The 18,626-nt window shown below is 40.7% G+C and overlaps 1 protein-coding gene and 2 long non-coding RNA genes across 3 annotated transcripts; 1 reads left to right on the top strand and 2 right to left on the bottom strand.

Annotated features, from left to right (window-relative positions):
• Positions 1–484: 484 nt before the first annotated feature.
• LOC139433764 (uncharacterized) lies at positions 485–5,041 on the bottom strand. Its single transcript, XR_011643153.1, has 3 exons — positions 4,790–5,041; positions 3,673–3,762; positions 485–571 (listed from the first exon to the last, which is right to left on the bottom strand). It is a non-coding gene; the product is annotated as an uncharacterized lncRNA (long non-coding RNA).
• Positions 5,042–6,504: 1,463 nt separating this feature from the next.
• On the top strand, positions 6,505–7,403 carry LOC117444994 (uncharacterized). The gene is made up of 3 exons (XR_011643152.1): positions 6,505–6,735; positions 6,843–7,030; positions 7,128–7,403. It is a non-coding gene; the product is annotated as an uncharacterized lncRNA (long non-coding RNA).
• A 4,256-nt stretch (positions 7,404–11,659) lies between these two features.
• On the bottom strand, positions 11,660–18,348 carry LOC117445425 (tetratricopeptide repeat protein 4-like). Its single transcript, XM_034081117.2, has 7 exons — positions 18,276–18,348; positions 18,048–18,172; positions 17,880–17,966; positions 17,482–17,717; positions 17,235–17,319; positions 12,792–12,876; positions 11,660–12,120 (listed from the first exon to the last, which is right to left on the bottom strand). Exons 1-6 carry the CDS (start codon positions 18,346–18,348, stop codon positions 12,868–12,870), a joined length of 615 nt encoding a protein of 204 aa, XP_033937008.1. The 3' UTR covers positions 11,660–12,120; positions 12,792–12,867.
• Positions 18,349–18,626: the final 278 nt, after the last annotated feature.

The following is an 18,626-nucleotide window of genomic DNA, read 5'->3' as shown; positions in this document are numbered from 1 at the left end:
AATATCAGTGTTTTAAACCAGCTAACACGTGACTTTATGTCAGATGGCTGTGTCTTACGTGGAGAAACGTGTGTGCAGTGGTTTGCAAAAAGTGCCATGTTGATTTGCAAATTGTGTGAAAAGCTGAAAACGTGTTTAGAGTTTTGGAGATTTGAGCCGATGTTTTGCTCTTTGAGTGTCAGTTAAAATAATAATAAGCTTTTTGTAGAATTGTTGTGTGTTAGCAATCGAGAAAAACTGTAATATTTCAAAGCTGAGCACAGTTCATTTTCATTCAAATAAATTATGCAAAGCGCATCGAAAAATCAGATTATCTATTCAAGGTGGGGTTGGTAAGTTTCAGAAACCGGCTCGAGATACACTTTTTGTTATATTCCATGGAATGCTCTTAACATCCCGATAGCAATGAATATATAAGTGCTTTGACAAAAAATCCATAAAAAAAATTCATCTGTGGAAGCCGTAATACTGTAAAAATGGCCTACCTGCCTGTCAGCCTTCCATCGGGGCACACATTTATCGCGTGCCCTCATTGGTCATGTGCGCGTTCGTGTGTGTTGGAGGAGGGGCTCTATAAGGAAGAGGCAGATTTATGGAAGCAAACAAGAGACAGAAGTATTTGAATTGTATTAGACACCGAATTTATAGCATTGAAAATAATTACTTTGAAAATCATGTATCTGAATGTTTTTGCTCCGAATTTACCTATGTGAAATAAAAATGTAAAAATTCAAGTGAAAAAAAATTCGAAGTCAAAAAATTCGGTGTATAAAATTCGATGTCCAAAATTGCGATGCAGCATCATCCGGGCTACTCAGACAGGAAAACCAATCGAGCCCTAATGCAATCAAACCGACTTCTGGCCTATCAGAGTACGGCTTTGTCAGTCATGTGATCACAACAACCTGGGAGAAAAATGACGGAGAACAGCAGGGCTCGCCGCTCGGGTAAGTAGTCAGTTTGTGCTCTTTATTTTACAAGCAGTGAGGGCTCGACAGCATTTGTATCTTACATTAGCTAGCTAAATGAGTGAAGTAGCCTTGTGCCTTGCTGTTAGCAAGCTCCGTAGTTATCATTAATTGAAGTGAATCACAACGTTACTGTGTCCTTGTGTGTGTGTGTATGTGGGGGGGGGGGGGGGGGGGGGGGGGGGTGACGGTTTGCAAAGTAACGTAACGATCACTTCGGTTAGATAAGTCAAGTAGACACTATATACACTACACTATACGAAATACTCTCTTGCAAAGGCCCTGTATTTAAACATGTTAATGTTACTTTAGTAAAAGTATGCTAGTATAATTAGGAAAGTGTTGTTAAAGTCGACACAAGTTATACTATTATATAATTTGTTTTATTGTTATTACCGATGCACGAGTTGACTTAACTGTTGTAGTTGGAGCTCATTTTGAACATTGAGCTAACTAATGATTACTTTCATAATGGTTTAATGTGCTGACTATTTTCTACATTAATAGATGAAGGTCTGGTTTGTTCAAACTCTCAAAATAGTAGGACATGCTGTCATAATTACCCAGAGTCCGAAGTGACACCTTTACAATGTTAAAGCTGTTAGATAAATGTAGTGATGTAAAAACTAAAGTATTCAAGATAGTGTAGTGGAAAAGAGAATGTTTTAAAAAAAATGTTACTAAAACAAAATCTCTTGTTTTGGACTGACAGTAATGATTCAAGAAATAGTAGATAAATAAATACACACACACATCTGATTTGTTGTGGATGCAACACAACAAATGGTGCTCTTACCTGTGATGCCTCCTCCAAACATTATAACCAGACTATCATTCAAACTATAAGTAACAGTTCTGTACTTGACTTTAGACAAACAATTCAAAAGACAAAATCAACACAATTTATTGAAAGACCAATCTTTATTTTACGGTGCCTCTCCTTTTGTTTGTATTATTAAACCCTGTTAATGTAAAAAACTGAGCAACTCAACAGTTAACTTTATATTTCTTATTGTCCAAAGCATCTATTACACTATTTGTTCCCCTCTCATATTCACAGGATGGATGATTAGAGACTTTGGGGGAGACCTCAGCTTTATGAACGTCCTGTCTGTTGGTTTGGCCAGAGAGGGCTGAGGGTCTTTCCCTGCGAGGAGGACCAGGGGGGTATACTACGAAGCAGGATTTTCGGTTAGCCGGCTAAATTCAGGGAAAACTCCGGCTTTCCGGTCCTATGAAGCTGGTTCTCTTTTTAGCAGGCTAGATCTCCATGGTAACTTATGCTTAGCGGCTAACCTGGTCGGGACCAGGTTAGGTTGCAGGCTAAGAGCTCAACTCAGTGAAAGCACCGCCTGCTGACCAATCAGAGCTCAGTGTGCGGAGTTTAAAGCGATCAAGTCATATTACAGGAGAAAGGAAATACAGAAAAGCTGCCGTTGCAGGAAAGACGGCCGGCAGAAATCACCGACTGTGTGAACGTGAACATTAATAGAATATCACCTCCATCTTCAGAGCAATCTGACTATTATAACATTAGCGTTAAGAAAGCTTACTTACATATCGGCCACAACATAAGTAACCGGATCAGAGTACATTAAGTACAGTCCGCGGCATATCACTTCATAATGTATCATATCTCTCCTGATCTGAGTCAGCTGAGCCGTATCTGGCCGTGCAACACTCACAGTGTCACATACTGTATGCAGAAGTATTATTTTAAGCAACACATTAAGTTGACGAAACACTCGAGTCAAATGTAATTGAAGTCAGATCGTGTTTTAGACGGGGCAGTGATATCATAAACCTGTTAATGTACGCATTCAAATACTTTTTCTTTTGCCAGCTGTATTCACCTTGCAGGTGCAGCTCTGTGGCTTTTATCCTGGATCAAGTGTTTAAGTCATGGATGTTTAAAGTTTAACTTCTTCATGTCTAATATTATAGTTGACTTTTCATTCAGGAAGTATGACGCTGCGCTGTCAGTACGCTTGTCCATGTTTGTGATTGGTCTAATGCTCCAGATACCACCCCTTTCATGTAAGATACCACCCCTTTCATGTAAGCGTCGTAGTACAGTTTAGCGAGAGCGCGTATGTTTTGGATTAGGCCAACCGGCTAACTCAAACATATCCAGGTTAGGTTGAACCAGCTTCGTAGTACAGGCCCCCGGCCTGAGGGAGGAGGACCTGCACCAGCTGCACCTACAGAACTTAGCCCATGCTGGGCATAGCTGTTACCACCTGCACAGGCCTAGCCTGTCACTTTATTTGACAACATGTGTTTACTTAATCAATTAACAGATTAACATTTAGTGTAACTTATGTATATTATTTCATTTAAAAAAAATTGTGATGGTTCATGCTTGATAACTTTTAGTTCACATTTCAATAAATTGTATTTGCATTTGCACTCCTTTTGTCCGTTATTCTTCCTGAAAATGTTAAGTTACACATTCACATGTAAGACAAAGGGTCGCAGCTCTCACTATGTTCAATAATATTGCCTTAAATACATTGAAATGTGAAAGTTGAACAAAAAAGTGATGTTGCTTGGTAAAATGTAAATGTAACCTTTAGCTAAGAAAGTGCATTCAACATCACTGATGTGTAGGTGATCTATTATTCAGTCATGTTTAATGGCATGTATATCAGTGTATTAGAGTCATTACTTTATGCATTCTTTGTAAAGTATGAAAAAGGTGTACCTTGGAATCCGTGCTGAAGTTCTCTGCTGCTAGGAGTCCAGATCTGTCTCTCCTCCTCTGGTCCAGCCTGTCTGGATCACCTTAAGGACACTTTGAACAAACGGATGTAAAGTTACATGCGTGGGTTACAGACTTCTTTACATGCAAACTACTTTTTATCTTCTTTTAAAAACAGGTCATAATCTTATTGTTCTACTTAAGAAATTGCTGGATATCACAGTCCTCATACTGTATCAGTTTGATTGAGTATTATTTTGTGTAGGTCCTTTTTATTTTACTGCTACTTTGGATGAGGTTTTCATGAGTCAGTCAAATGTATTTGTTTTCATATGCCATATTCATATGCATCACAAACGTAAGTGTAAGACACAAACCTATTGAACAAATGCAATGGATAAGCTTAATTTTCACTGAAGTCACACATAACGTCATATCTAGTATTTAAACAAATAATTTCCTTGTCACTAAAGCATTGACTACGCTATTCATCATCCTTAAATGCAGGCATTAAGTTACATGTTCTGTTCTACAGCCACGATAAGGCTGTTTCTCAAGTGTGAGGATAATACAATTAAAAGAGGCATTGGTAATAATAATATTAAAAACAACAATGTTTGTGTCGTTCGTCGGATAGGCGGTTAGCTGCAATAAATAACTCCAGTTCAACAAACCATATTACAATATCTAAGGGAGCGTTATTTCTGGACCATCTTGAAATGTGACGCTCATATTTTAAAGATACACACATTTCATTGTGAGGTTGATTTAATATACACTAAGCCTCTCTTCAACAATACGTTGACGTTAGCTAGTCTATTGTATGCTATAGTAGAGCATTGCGAATTTAAACGAACCTTAACAATGCATACAGTAACCTAACTATCTAACGTACAAGGATGACCTTATTTTAGCAACCTCGCACAGAAGCCTTTTGGTATACAGTAGCATCCCACTTAATGTTATACACTCTTGGATGCTACGCATAGCATCGTTAGCACAGATGGAGCTACGATTGCTCAAATGCTAACCCAACTCTAAACATTCATTAACGTTAGCTTAATAAAAACACCAGTAACATAACATAAGTACTTTATGTACTTATGCAGGGTTGACTTACCCAAGAAACTGCATTCACGGTCGGTCTATTTTAACCGCAGATAAATCCTCATTTTCATGACGAATAGTCCACCAGGAGCCAACACAACAAACACGGCCGAGTTCAAGTAGTGTTCTCCTCATGAGCTGAGCCGCTGTAGCATCACGGAGCCAATGGAGCTAACGGAGCTAGCAGTGAGACAGAGGAGCCAGGAGAAGCAGCCCTGTTGTCATGAAGGGGGAATCTAACTATATACAGAATATGTTTTTGTGGATCCAGGCTAGAAACATGTTCATTTTTTGATGTTAAGTTGGACATTTTAACATAGGGCCTACAGTTTGCAGCATTGAGCTTCACAGCACTGTCCCCCAGAAGTCGGGTTGATTGCATTCGGGCTCGATTGCTTATCCTGTCTGAGTAGCCCGGATGATGCTGCATCGCAATTTTTGACGTCGAATTTTATACACCGATTTTTTTTACATCGAATTTTAAACACCGAAATATTTGACGTCGAATTTTTTTCACTTGAATTTTTGGGATCTGAATTTCAACATTTTTATTTCACATAGGTAAATTCGGAGCAAAAAACATTCAGATACATGATTTTCAAAGTAATTATTTTCAATGCTATAAATTCGGTGTCTGATCAAATTCAAATACTTCTGTCTCTTGTTTGCTTCCATACAGATTTTCTCCGGTTGTGTATTTTCAAATTCTAGCGATCTCGAGCCGGTTTCTCAAACTTACCTACCCCCCACCTTTAAAAGATAAATATAGTGCAAAAATTATATTTTCAGAGTTTTCCAACTGAATAAGTGGTATGAGACTTACAGAATGAGCTTTTTGTTTATCAGAAGTGTATTTTGCTTTGCACTGATTTGTGTGTTTACAGGTTAATTGTTCACTGTGGGTAGCTCAATTTATCCAACATCCGATGGGAGCCCCACCACCTGAGAAAGAGTGGAGCACAGACCCGGCGTCATGGGCGGGCCCCATGGGGCCGGGCCCGCCCATCCAGGATTTGGGCCCGACCATCCAGGATTTGGGCCGCTGTTTTAATCAGGGCTGAATACAACATTTTAATTGTTTTATTATTATGTTCAGTGGTGGCGCCAGGGTATACTGGGTAGGCTACAGCCATACCAATAAATGGCTTAGCCCCACCATGAAAAATGATGTTAAAGTAAGCAAACTAATGTCCGCCAACTCGCGCGGAGTAAATTGCACAGACAGCAGTTAGTAAGATTGATTTCAGCAGTCACTTGAAAATACCGAAGACTAGAAACGGTTTGAAAACTTTTGTCACGTAGTGATCATCTTCTCAATAGAACATCTTTGATAATGTCTTCTGGCCAATCAGAATCAAGATAACGACGTGGTGTTGTTGCAGGAAGTCCCGACGGAGAATATTTTTGCTGTAGTTACAGTACCTCTCTATATACATCGATACAACATTACGTGTTGATAGAAATCAACACGTAATTAAATAAGACCCCACGGTTTGATGATTGATAGGTGTGTGGGCTGTCTTTCATTTCGACACACAGAACAATGGGGGCTTTCCACCCTTATCCACAATGTAAAGTAATTCACAGCCTCTTCCCTCTGTGAGGAGCAGCAGGTTCAGCTTTCAGAACAAAGTAACAAAAAACTGAAATGGCATTCATTTTTTTTTTTAAATATGTTGTGTAGTAATAGATTTATTTATTTTTCTTCTTAAGAGAGTACCAGAATGTGTATTTTATGTTAGTATTTCAAAAAATCTCCTGGGGGAGAATCTCCCCAGACCCCCCTGCAGGCGTTGGGTTTTCAGCATGTCAGCTCTTTCACAATTCAGTTTTCCCGGGAAATGTAAGTTTCGGGGTGGGCCCGCCCTGGTACATCAAATGCCCGCCCAGAGACGTATGTCTGCCGCCGGGTCTGGTGGAGCAGCGATCTCTTTGACTGCTTTGAGGACCACGCTACATGTAAGAAATAAAACCATGACTTAAAACGTTTTTTTTCCTTTTTTTGTGCATTATTGTGCAATATATTCAGCAAGCATCTCTGTCGGTGTATCTCCCTGTTTTTTCAGGTTGCTACGTCTTCTGGTGTGGCCCTTGTCTGGCCTGCACTGTTACAGGACGGTTTGGTGAAAACCGTTTACTCCCAGTATGTGACATACTGAGCATTTGTACATCAGTAATGTGTGGAATTCCTGTCTATGTGCCTCCAGCAGTCCTGTCTGTTAGGGTTGCCATGCGAAACAGATACCACATCAAGGTAGGATGCTTGTAAGCATACTAGATGTCACAAAACAAATTTCATAAAAGTAAAAAAATGTAACTTAATAAACATATTTTTGTTTGGTTCTCTGCAGGGTTCTCTCTGTGGAGACATGTGTGTGTCCTGTTTGTGTCAGTGGTGCTCCTGGTGTCAGATGCATCGTTAGTTAAAACATCGCAATACAACTCCTAATGTCATCGTCGTGCAAAGTCAACCCATTATACAAATGCAGCCTGCTCCAATGATGATGGTTGCTCAAGCTGGCTATGTGACCCAACCAGGAGTCACCGTGATATGATATCAAACTGAGCTCTGTGGACTCTCACGTGTCCGTCTGCCTTGTGAAGGAAGTTCAGCTCAGGCTGCTGTCTGTTCTATTAACATCTATATATATATATATATATATAAGTGCATGTTTATCAAGTGTAATTACACTGCAATCTCTTTAAATTGTGTCTCTTTTCGTCAAAAGTATAGAGATTTCTTTAACTATAAAATGACAAACCTTGTTTCAAATCTCTTGGGAAAAGTACTTTGCATGTATTTGGTCAAGGATAATTGTGGTTTTTTGAATTTTTACCCAAATTAATTGTGTGTGGTCTATTAATAAAAGGAAATAATAAAGTTGTAGAATGAGGAATAAAGTAGGCCTGCTACTCAGCGTCTTCATTGTAAGTGCACTTCATCCTAAAGGCCAACAGAGGGCACTCTGTGATCCAGATTGATGGTCAAAAGACATCATTAACTACAAACGGGGATGCAGGACCCTCCCCATACCAGATAGTATTACTACATTGAATAATAAGACATATTTAGGATTTTTGGGCTTTTACTGATTTTCATCAATATTTTTATAAAATAACATGAAACTGCTATAGTACAAATCAGCGGTGTTTTTTTTATTAAAACTTTTATAATCTGACTCTTACACTCTAATGACAGACCTTCACTTAAATGTTATGTGAATATGTTATATAAGCAGTTTTTGTTAAAACTTTTTCTATAGTCTCCATGTCATGTGACACAGTCACTTTAAATCAATGCACCATTCTTTTTCTACACTTGACGAGTAGGAAACAACTCCTGCTGTTTTTTATTGAAAATTCTTAATTATTTGATGCTGTCCATTATCTAATTCTGGTGCTCCAAAACAATGCAGCATTGTATCACTTTACAGGGCAAGGACATACCTTTCATTGGATTTTAGTTGATCTATATGGATATTTGAAAAACTAGGGCCACCAGGGTGGGTGGAGGGGGTCCGGAGGACGGGTTTGGGCTGACAACCCAGGGGCACAGCAGAGGACCAGGAAGGGATCTCGGGCGGACGGCCCGGGGGTAAGGCAGAGTTCAAAAAGGGGTTCTCGGGCGGACGGCCCGGGGGCAAGGCAGAGTTCGAGGAGGGGCGAAGACCACAGCTCTCAGGGGACCGGGCAGGAGCCGGTGTTGACCGGACAGTAACCAGAGCCGGTGGGACAGTTGTCGGCAAGATTCCCCACGGAAGAGGACAAGGAGTTGGCAGGACCCCTGGCGAGACATGTAATGTCGAGGCCTCCAACGAAACAGGACATGGGGTTGGCAGGACCCCCGGTAGAAGAGTAGTCGGCGGGGCCTCCAACGGCACAGGACACAGGGTTGGCAGGACCCCCGGCAGGAGAGCAGTCGGCGGGGCCTCCAACGGCACAGGTCACAGGACCGGCAGGACCCCCGGCAGGAGAGGAGATGGTGGGACCTCCAACGGGACAGGACATAGGGTTGGCAGGACCCCCGGCAGGAGAGTAGTCGGCAGGGCCTCCAACGAGACAGGACAAGGAGCTGGCAGGACCCCCGTCAGAAGAGTAGACGGCGGGACCTCCAACGGGACAGGACAAAGGGTTGGCAGGACCCCCAGCGGAACCTCCAACGGTACTTGAGTAGGGACTTGAGTGGGAACTCGAGAGAGGGAACTCGAGAGGAAACTTGAGAGCTAACTCGAGAGGGGACTCGAGAGGTGACTCGAGAGATGAATTGAAAGGGAACTCGAGAGGGAACTTGAGAGAAGACTTGAGAGTGGACTCGAGAGGGAACTGGAGGAGTGTCTTGAAAGGAGACTCGAGAAGAGACTCGAGAGGGAACTGGAGAGATGACTCCAGAGGGAACTCCAGAGGAGACTCCAGAGGGAACTCCAGAGGAGACTCCAGAGGGAGCTCCAGAGGGAACTGGAGAGGGAGCTCAAGAGGGAACTGGAGAGGGAGCTCAAGAGGGGACTGGAGAGGGGACTCGAGAGGGGACTCGACAGGGGACCTGAGAGGGGACTTGTGTCGGTCGGTACGCCGACAGGACACGGGGCGCTGGCGTCGGCTGGAGAGCCAACAGGAGACGAGGAGCTGGAGTCGGCCGGTACGCCGACAGGCCTCGGGGAGCTGGCGTTGGCCGGTACGCCGACAGGCCTCGGGGAGCTGGCGTCGGCTGGAGAGCCAACAGGAGACGAGGTGCTGGCGTCGGCCGGAGAGCCAGTCCTGGAGCCGAATCTGGAGTTGGGACCATGGCTACTGGGGCCGGTACTGAAGCCGGAAACATGGCTGCTGGGGCCGGCGCCATGGCTGCTGTGGCCATGACTGGGGCTGGGACCATGGCTGTGTGGGCCGGTTCTGTAGCAGGGACCATGGCTGCATGGGCCGGTTCTGGAGCCGGAACCATGGCTGTGGGGACCGGTTCTGGAGTCGGAACCATTGCTGCTGGGCGCGGAGCGGAAGCCTGGACCCTGGCTGTGTAAGCCAGGTAATGGAGAATGGAAGCATGGCTGCGTGGGCCGGTACTGGTGCATGGATCCATGGCCTTGTAGGCCGGTTCTGGAGCCGGAGCTGGGGCTGGAACCCTGGCCTTGCGTCTCTTAGGAGTCTTTTGGAGGCTTCGTGGACCTCCAAACGCCAGACCAGACCCCAAGAAAGGGTCAGAACATGAAGACTGGCACTCAGGGCTACGTGAGAAAACCCTAAGCCACTCGGGCAACAAGCTCCAGAGCCAGGGCTTGCGAGCAACCTCCTGACGTGCCTCCTTCAACGCAGCCTCTCTACCCCGTCTAGATGAGGCGCCTTTCCACGTATAAAAAATGTACTCCAGAGAGTATCCAAGACATTCCGCCTGTAGCATCAAATGGGCTGAGTTTGCTGGGTCCATAATGGTCGGTTCGTAATGTTACGATGTGTGAAGCAGGTAGGACCCAAATGCAGATTAACGTGAAATTCCTTTATTTCAAGGCTATAATGACAATGACAGAACAGAACACTCACCGAGGACAAGCCAATACACAAGACGAACCGACAAAGACAGACAGAAAAACCAGAACTTAAATACACACAAGACTAATCACACAAACAAGACACAGGTGAGGAGGGAGGAGAAAACACAGGGGCCACAGGTGAACACAATCGGGTAATCAGACACACCAGGGAAACTAACGACAGGGAACCACAGACAGATCTAAACAAGACAAAACACAACACAGACAGAAAACCAAAAACAGATATAGACAAGACAAAACACCATAAAGACAGATCGTGACAAATATGCTCATTAACTCTCTGTAAACTAGTTAAAAGGTCTATCGAGAGATAGGCTAGGCAGAATTGACATGGCAACCCACCCGTGCAGTCAGAACCTATTGCTGCTGTGCAGTGGCGTTTCTATATGTACAAAAGTGGTGGGGCACAAAAAACTCAGATGTCTATATATAAGCTTCTGCAGAGAGGTTCATGGCTGGTGAGGCACTGGCACTGACACTTCAGGTTTACAAATATATTAAATCAAAATATAATATTATTTTCAAAAGCTTTTTTTGTCTGATGCTTCAATTAATTTTAAACAGACAGTTCAACAGAAGGATACCCAAAAAAATGTAATTTTATCATTTAAATATTGAATTGTTCTAGTAAGATCCCATTTTCAATACAATTGCAGTCTTACCTTGACTTGAAGATTAAGTCCATTTGCCTATCCTTCTGGACAAAAATCTCTATTACTTTTTTGTAAAAGTCCTCCTTATCTTCTTGTAGTTTCAAATGTCTATCATAAATCTAATCTAATCAATAGATTTTTTATTCGAAAATGATAAAAGTAGGGTAGACATGTGGATATTATCCGGCTGAACAAAACGTACTTTTATCTAACAGCTACGTTTCCCACAGATCTTATTTTGAGCTATTTTCTAAAATCCTATGGAGAAATCTCGTTGCTTTTTTGTGGAGGGAAGCCATGCGCAGCTTACTTCCTGGTTTTTGGAAGCCTCACTGCAGCTCTCTCGTCTCCTCTTCACACACCACACTTTTCGCGGCACACGTACTTACAGCCAATCAGCTCTGAATTATGTGAGATGACGTATACTATAGTGGGGATGGCAGCACTTTGCCCCGATGGTCATTATTTTTTGCCACACAAAAAAGTATCTGAAAATACTCTGAGCATGCGCAGTGTAGTTTTTGCGGTCACCGTTCACCTTAGACAGTCAGAGGGAGGGGCAGGATCAGGTTTTGTCCCACATGGCTCTAAACAGCTCAATAGGCACACACTGTAGACACTAATTAGAAGAACACAGACTAAAACAGCAATGTACAGACGAATCAGATGATTAAACATGATCTTAAAATATATTTTATATATTTTTTAATTTATTTTTTGCATTTTGTTGTAATCATTATTTTAATACTTTCTGCTGACACTAGGTGGGGCTGTGCCCCACCTGCCCCTAATGACCAGTCGCCACTGCTGCTGTGACTTGTGATATGAATTCTCCGGCCGTTGACTTGTAATAAACATCATTGTTTGACATCAAAGCTCCAACTCTCCTCGTGTCTTTCTGAGTCCTGCTGCAGAAGTTCCCCTTACATAACTTGTAACTGAATTCTTAGGCTGCTACTTTTTCACATGTTCCATTGTGTCTTTTCTCCACAGGGAGAAGTCAGTTCACTGAAAATGTTGTGTTTTAAAAGTCTCAAGATTGAAAGTCCAATGTTTTTACAATCCTCATATTTTCTTTCCTGTTGAAAACTGCTCCCAGAATGGCGAGCCCTTCACTACGAGTGGTGGGAGAGCCTGCCTTGACAAAAAACCTGTTAACAGAACAAAGAGACAGGGAATCAGGAAATTAGAGGGAACGACGGGGTTAAATGAGGATTATTAGGATTATAAAAATGCATTATTATTATTTCATCTAGAGATACTTCTGCCGTCTTTTCAGTAATGAAATCTAACCCTGTAGTCTTGATTACTTGTATTCATCAGAAAATAGTAATGGACATAATACTAGTTACATCATAGTATTAAATGTATTTTCAACACATTTTCTGTTTTAAGGTTCATGGCCTACCTGTTGGCAAGTGTTTGAACTTGACTGCTATAAAAAGTCTATAATAAACTGTGTAGCCAAAAATGTCCATATTACATCCACCATTTTTTAATCACAAAGCCATCGGAGTATAAATCATGCATTCAGTTATAATAAACGTTGGCTCTGGTTTTAAAATTGTAGATGTAACCTTTTACAAACAGGTTTAACAATGTCTTTATGTTTTCCCTAATAGACAACTTCATTATAAACAAAATAAAAAGACATTGTAGAAAATCAGTGTCACTTTTTTAAAGTGATACACAACAATTAAGGATGCAGAATATAACAGTAAAGATTACAACTTCTGTTGACTTATTCAAATATAAGTAGTGTCAAATGACTTTCTATAGGAGTGAGTGATAACATTCATGCAATAAAGGAAAACACACAAACCTGCAGATTCTTTGGATCGTATTTTCTGTCTGTGTCCCAAGGTGAGAGTTCTTCTCCAAACATGACCGCCAGATGATTAACGAAACTGAACAAGACAAGTAGAACACAGTTGAAAAAAAGTGAAGTCTCTCGGTTTACTTGCAGTGTGTCTCTTTGAACTCATCTTCAAAGAACAGCTAGGAAGTGTGTGTGAAGACGGGTCAATTGAGGTTGACTAGGATTACAAATACAATTCAATATAACTACCCTGTTTATACCCCAGTTACCCCTGTTTGGTAAAAGATGTTGAGCTTTCACAATGGGATACATTATGGAGTGCTTAAACTAAAGTACAGTGTACATAATGAAAAAATGTCAAGAGCTAGCACATCAAACTATCAAACCATTCCTCAGAAGTAGTTCCGTTTCCGATATTTTGTGCCAATGGATTCAGGTTTTGCAGCATTGCTTGAGTTTCCGATATTTTGTGCCAATGGATTCAGGTTTTGCAGCATTGCTTGAGTCACCGATTGATACTTCTAATCCATCACATAGGCTCTCATTCATTCACAGCTTCAGAGTCGCAGAGGTGTCCAGCTCCATCAGGTAAACATGTTACACCTTTATCCTAACTGTTAAATTAAAGTTTAATGAGAAGAATTTAACAGTATAATCCTTCTGAAGACAAAAATGATTTTATTTTTTTAAAGACTTAACTTCATTATGTTGAAATATAAAAACACAATCAAAGGTCAACCTGGTCATGCTGCTGTTTTTGCATGTTTATCATTGAAAAAACTAAGTGCAATCACTTGAAATTAACAAAATGTAATCACTTTAAATCCATCTCTTTTTTATCAGAGTATGCTGATTGAGTTTCCGTTTCTAATTTATAATGACAGTTATTGTTTCAATTTTCTTTCGAAGATCAGATCTTTAATCTTAGGAAGTGAGTGTGGTCTGTAATTAAAAGAATAAATAAAGTTGTCTATAATGATAACCACAGCACTGTTCCCTTATTGAAACCCTGTGGTGAAAAGTGAGGGCTGGATGTGGGATAGCCGTCCACCGACTGCTGAGTAAAATGATCGAAGTAAATCGAACCAGAGAGCTGAAGCTGGGAGTGTTGTCGCAGAACAAAGAGACAGCAAATGAGGCATGTGACGTGTGCATGTGTAAAAGAAACGATGTTGCTCAAGTTCACTGCAAGAACTAGCTTGCATCCTTCACTCCATATGTAAATAAAACATGAATTACTGATTTGTACTGCTCTTATTAATTCTGACATTTAGCTTTTAATTTAAAAACAAAAAAGAAAAGAGAGAGAGAGATAAAAATAGCCTGCTGGGTGAAGCACACAGAAAAACAAAACAAAAGCATTCCAATAAAAGCTCTAGTCATTTTGATGACGTAGGTTTCAGAAACTGATGTATGTATTATGATGCACCTGGCAAGGTGCAGAGAATATATCGAGCTACATCAGGTAAGACCAAATCAATTGCATTTCGTTTTTATATATGAGGATATACTTGTAAACAAAATGTCAGATACTTTAATCGTTCATCTAAGTACAGTTTTTTAAATCTGAATTGACAAAAAACACATCTGCACATTTTTACCATCACTTTATAAATCCTGTATAACAATTCCTATAACTTCATTGCATCAGTGTAAAGTTTGTTAATGTACGATATAATATGAGGTGACTTACAAAACGTACTGCTTTCACTTCCATTAGCCGACTGCGTCAAACTGAGTTTAAAGGTGTGTCAGGTCAGGAATGAAAACTTGTAAAAAGTCTGTGGCTAAAGTGTGAGTGGTTTGTCGTGGGAGAGAGTTAGAAAATATATTTTGTTTTTAGTTTGCACTTTCATTGTAGGCTACTGCCCTGAACCATATCCCGGCTACTCTAGTCACTCTGTCATCAAAACTGTATAGTAAGTTAACCATACAAAAATAAGTCTAATAAAGTATTTCACAAACAAGTGATGGTTTACTCCATTGTAAGCAAAAAAAAACACTTAATAGAAAACGTAGTGGATGCCATACAGAACTCTGTTGTGACATAACTAATATAATAAGATGATAAAAGTCTTAATATAACATATATTATTTATGAATGTCATAACATGTAACAACATTTGCATAATACAGTATACTATAACAGGCATTAACAAGCCATGGTCTAGTATTTCATAGAAAAATAATAAATGAATGTCTTAAAAAGTCAGAAATAGTGCTATGCCCTTCATATATCATAATATAGTATGTCATACGACAATTATAATACGATTCATAATAAAGCATATCATGCACTGGTGCCACACATTTCTGATTTTTCTTTGTTAAGAGGTTCATTGTTCACCGTCTTTGGCGAAAGTTTCCCAACAACAATGGCAGGAGAACCAGAGAAAGCCTGGAGCAGCGCTCTCCTCGACTGCTTTGAGGACACAAATACGTGTAAGAATCAATACAGCTATGTTGATACATTTTCATTGTATTGGGATAAGGCCTTATTTTGTCCTATAGGGCCTTCATTTAAAAGTCACTGTGAGTCAATACAACTGTGGTGTGTCCTTGTGGGTTTTCAGGTTGCTATGGTTTCTGGTGCGGCCCTTGTCTTGCCTGCACCGTTTCAGGACGGTTCGGAGAGAATTATTGTTTCCCATTATGTGACATAGTACCCCTGTGCACATCAGCAATTATCGGACTACCCATCTGTGTGCCTCCTGCAGTCCTGTCTACTAGGGCTGCCATGCGAAACAGATACCATATCAAGGTACGGTATGATGCATGTGAAGTGTATACTAATGATGTATGCTACATTTCACACGACAAGTTTAATCAAAGTGAAGCACTGTCTAGTATACAACTTAACATGTTACTTTTCTTTGGATCTCTGCAGGGTTCTCTCTGCAACGACGTTGCAGTGTCCTGTTTCTGTCAGTGGTGCTCCTGGTGTCAGATGCACCGTGAGTTAAAATATCGCAATATCATTCCTGTTGTCATCAATATGCAGCATCAAACCGTGGTACAAATGCAGAATCAAAACATACCACAAATGCAGAATCAATACCTGCCACAAATGCAGAATCAATACCTGCCCCAAATGCAGCCTGTCTTTGTGACAACGGCTCAACCACAGCCAGTTGGTTCTGTGAGCCCACCAGCATACAATTATTCACCCTGAGTTCTGTGGCATCTCATTGGTCGGTTGTGTCTTGGGAAAAATATGAGATTCTGCTCCGACCGTACGGCTGTTTATCTTAGTATAAAACACAAAGATTGAAGCTCATTTGTATTCTGTTCTCATGGTATGAAGAACAACTTTCAGTTTCCTAATAATAGTTTAAAACATCTTCAAGCCCATGAGGCTTCATTCACACATCACTTATAGTCATATAACAATGTTAACCATTAGTTTCAAATTATTGTTCATTATTGTTAATCCTTATTTCCGGATGTATCCTAAACCGCGCTTTGTTTCTGAGAGGTTTGTTCCAAGTCATGAAGCAGACACACCGGTTTATCCACTCGGTTGACTGCTTCGGCACATTTCTTCTGAAAGCAAAACTAATTCACTCCTCTCACTTTCACTTCTCAAGAAGTCTATTGTTTTAAAGAATGTGAAACTTTTTACTTGTTTATAGCTTTAGCATGTTTTGCTCTGTTAAATTAATGGTTGGTTATTTTTGTTTGTTTCTGAATAAACCACTATAATAAAATTGATTTTCAGTTTCCAGCTGATATATGTACAGAAAGAAACACACAAAATCCAAATGGTCTATTTTAAGCAATTTCATTTGTTTTGCATTGATGATGGTTTCCTGCTTTGGACCACAAGAGACCTACACATGTTCCATTTTGTCTTTTCTCCACGGGGAGAAGTCAGTTTACTGAAAATGTTGTGTTTTAAAAGTCCCAAGATTTAAAGTCCAATGATTTTACAATCCTCGTATTTTCTTTCCTGTTGAAAACTGCTCCCAGAATGGCGAGCCCTTCACCACTACGATGAAGTTGCAATAATAAACTGCGTAGTCAAAAATGCCCATATTTAATCCACAATTTCTATTCAAAAAGCCATCGGAGTATAAATCATGCATTCTGTTATAACAAACCTTCGCTCTGGTTTTGAAATTGTATATTTGAATTTTTATAACCAGATTTTACAATTTCTTTATGTTTTTCCTCATGGACAACTACATCATATTTCTTTAGAAAGATTGTGGTATTATGTAGGAAATCAGTGTCACTTTTTTAGAATGATGCACAACGATTAAGGATGCGGAATTTAATAGTAAAAAGGACACTATGTTGGCTTTTTCAGAGTGGTATTGTCAATTATTTATGACATCTATTGTGGTGAAGAAAAAAAAAATAATTATATTCTAAATGCTTTTAGCTTAATCTACTTTCTATAGGAGTGAGTGATAACATTCAAGCAATAAAGGAAAACACACAAACCTGCAGATTCTGTGGATGGTATTTTCTGTCTGCGTCCCAAGGTGGGAGTTCTTCTCCAAACATGAGCGCCAGATGATTAACGAAACTGAACAAGACAAGTAGAACACAGTTATATTGTAGCATTCTTACAAACACTACCAACAGATTAAACTTTACTTAGGTGAAATGGGGAAAGGTTGACATGTAGAGTATCCCACAGAAGTGCGACAAAACAAGATAAATTCAGGACGAGACAAAAAACATTTACCAGTCGTTCTCGCAGAAAGCAGAGATGAAATCAGTCTGCTGGTGTTCAGGATAGAGGAAGAGAACAGGCCAGTGCAGAATGTGCTGCTCGTCCAGGAACACCCGAGCTCCCGTGGCCTCCTGAGAGCTGAGGCAGTCCAGGCTCAGCTGAGACAACGCTGCCGAGGAGCTTTCTTCCTCGCCGTCTGACTCACGATGACGAGGCTTGCTGGTCTGGAAGAGCTTGATGCCAGGATCCTGCACAAAGCACACAAAGAAAATGGGAAAACTGGCCTACAGATATAGAAAAGTCTCAGATTTGACATTTCAGATATCAAATAATTTTCGCATACATATTACAAAGTCCAATAGGCTAGATGCTTAACTGAAAACAAGTTTGAGTTTAAATGGTATGCTTACCGTAATAGCAGCCAGAAGAGCTTCTTTCTCACCATGCAGCTTTTTCTCTCTGATCTTAGCCTTCCTGGAATCTCTCTCTGCTGCTCTCTGTTTAAAAAACAGGGCTTTATGCTTGAGTGGAACTAAAACCTCCACCCCAAAATCCCTTGAACTCATCAGTGACTGTACCTTGTGTTTATCTGCTGTAGCTCTCAGCTCCTGCAGCTTCTTGTCAGTGGGATGCACCTTGAGCCCCTCATCACACCACTGAACGCCCTCTGCAAAGCTACGCAGCTCTATACAACTCTGAGCACCTGCAGAAACAGGCACAAGATGTACACAGATGTCCTTATTGTAAGCATTGATTTGCTTTAGCAACATTAATGCAATTGTCTAGAAGATAAGCTAATATCACACCTCTGATCAAGGCTTTTAGGTGGTCTGGTTTGATCTTCTTTGCAGCTGCAGCATCGTTCAATGCAGAGCACATGTTAACTGGGGGAAAAAACAACACAGAAAAAGTGAGGCGGAAATGAATAAATAGTCCAGCAGATATGTGAAATATCTGAAAGAATTGTGCTTTCGATGATAAAAACATGAACTTTGGCACACTGTTAGAGCATGCCCTAAGGAAGATTTGTGGCAATAGAGCCAGCGCATATTTGTCCAATGGCTCCAATTGCTATTTTACCAGTAACTTAAAATGTAGACCACCTAGTCTAGGATCTTGATTCTGGTGGCTAATCCTACATTTTCAAGGATGAGGAA

This window comes from Pseudochaenichthys georgianus, chromosome 4, assembly GCF_902827115.2.
Source record: "Pseudochaenichthys georgianus chromosome 4, fPseGeo1.2, whole genome shotgun sequence".
Classification (NCBI taxonomy): Eukaryota; Metazoa; Chordata; class Actinopteri; order Perciformes; family Channichthyidae; genus Pseudochaenichthys; species Pseudochaenichthys georgianus.
This window is presented reverse-complemented; position numbering and strand designations above follow the sequence as displayed.

Excerpts from the sequence above, each read along its gene's own strand:
- LOC117445425 (XM_034081117.2), bottom strand. The coding sequence starts at position 18,348 with ATGTGCTCTGCATTGAACGATGCTGCAGCTGCAAAGAAGATCAAACCA. Across the intron at positions 17,718-17,879 it reads CTCTTCTGGCTGCTATTACG|GATCCTGGCATCAAGCTCTT; the intron begins GTAAGCATACCA and ends TGCTTTGTGCAG. Across the intron at positions 17,320-17,481 it reads GCTTTCTGCGAGAACGACTG|TTTCGTTAATCATCTGGCGC; the intron begins GTAAATGTTTTT and ends TGTCTTGTTCAG.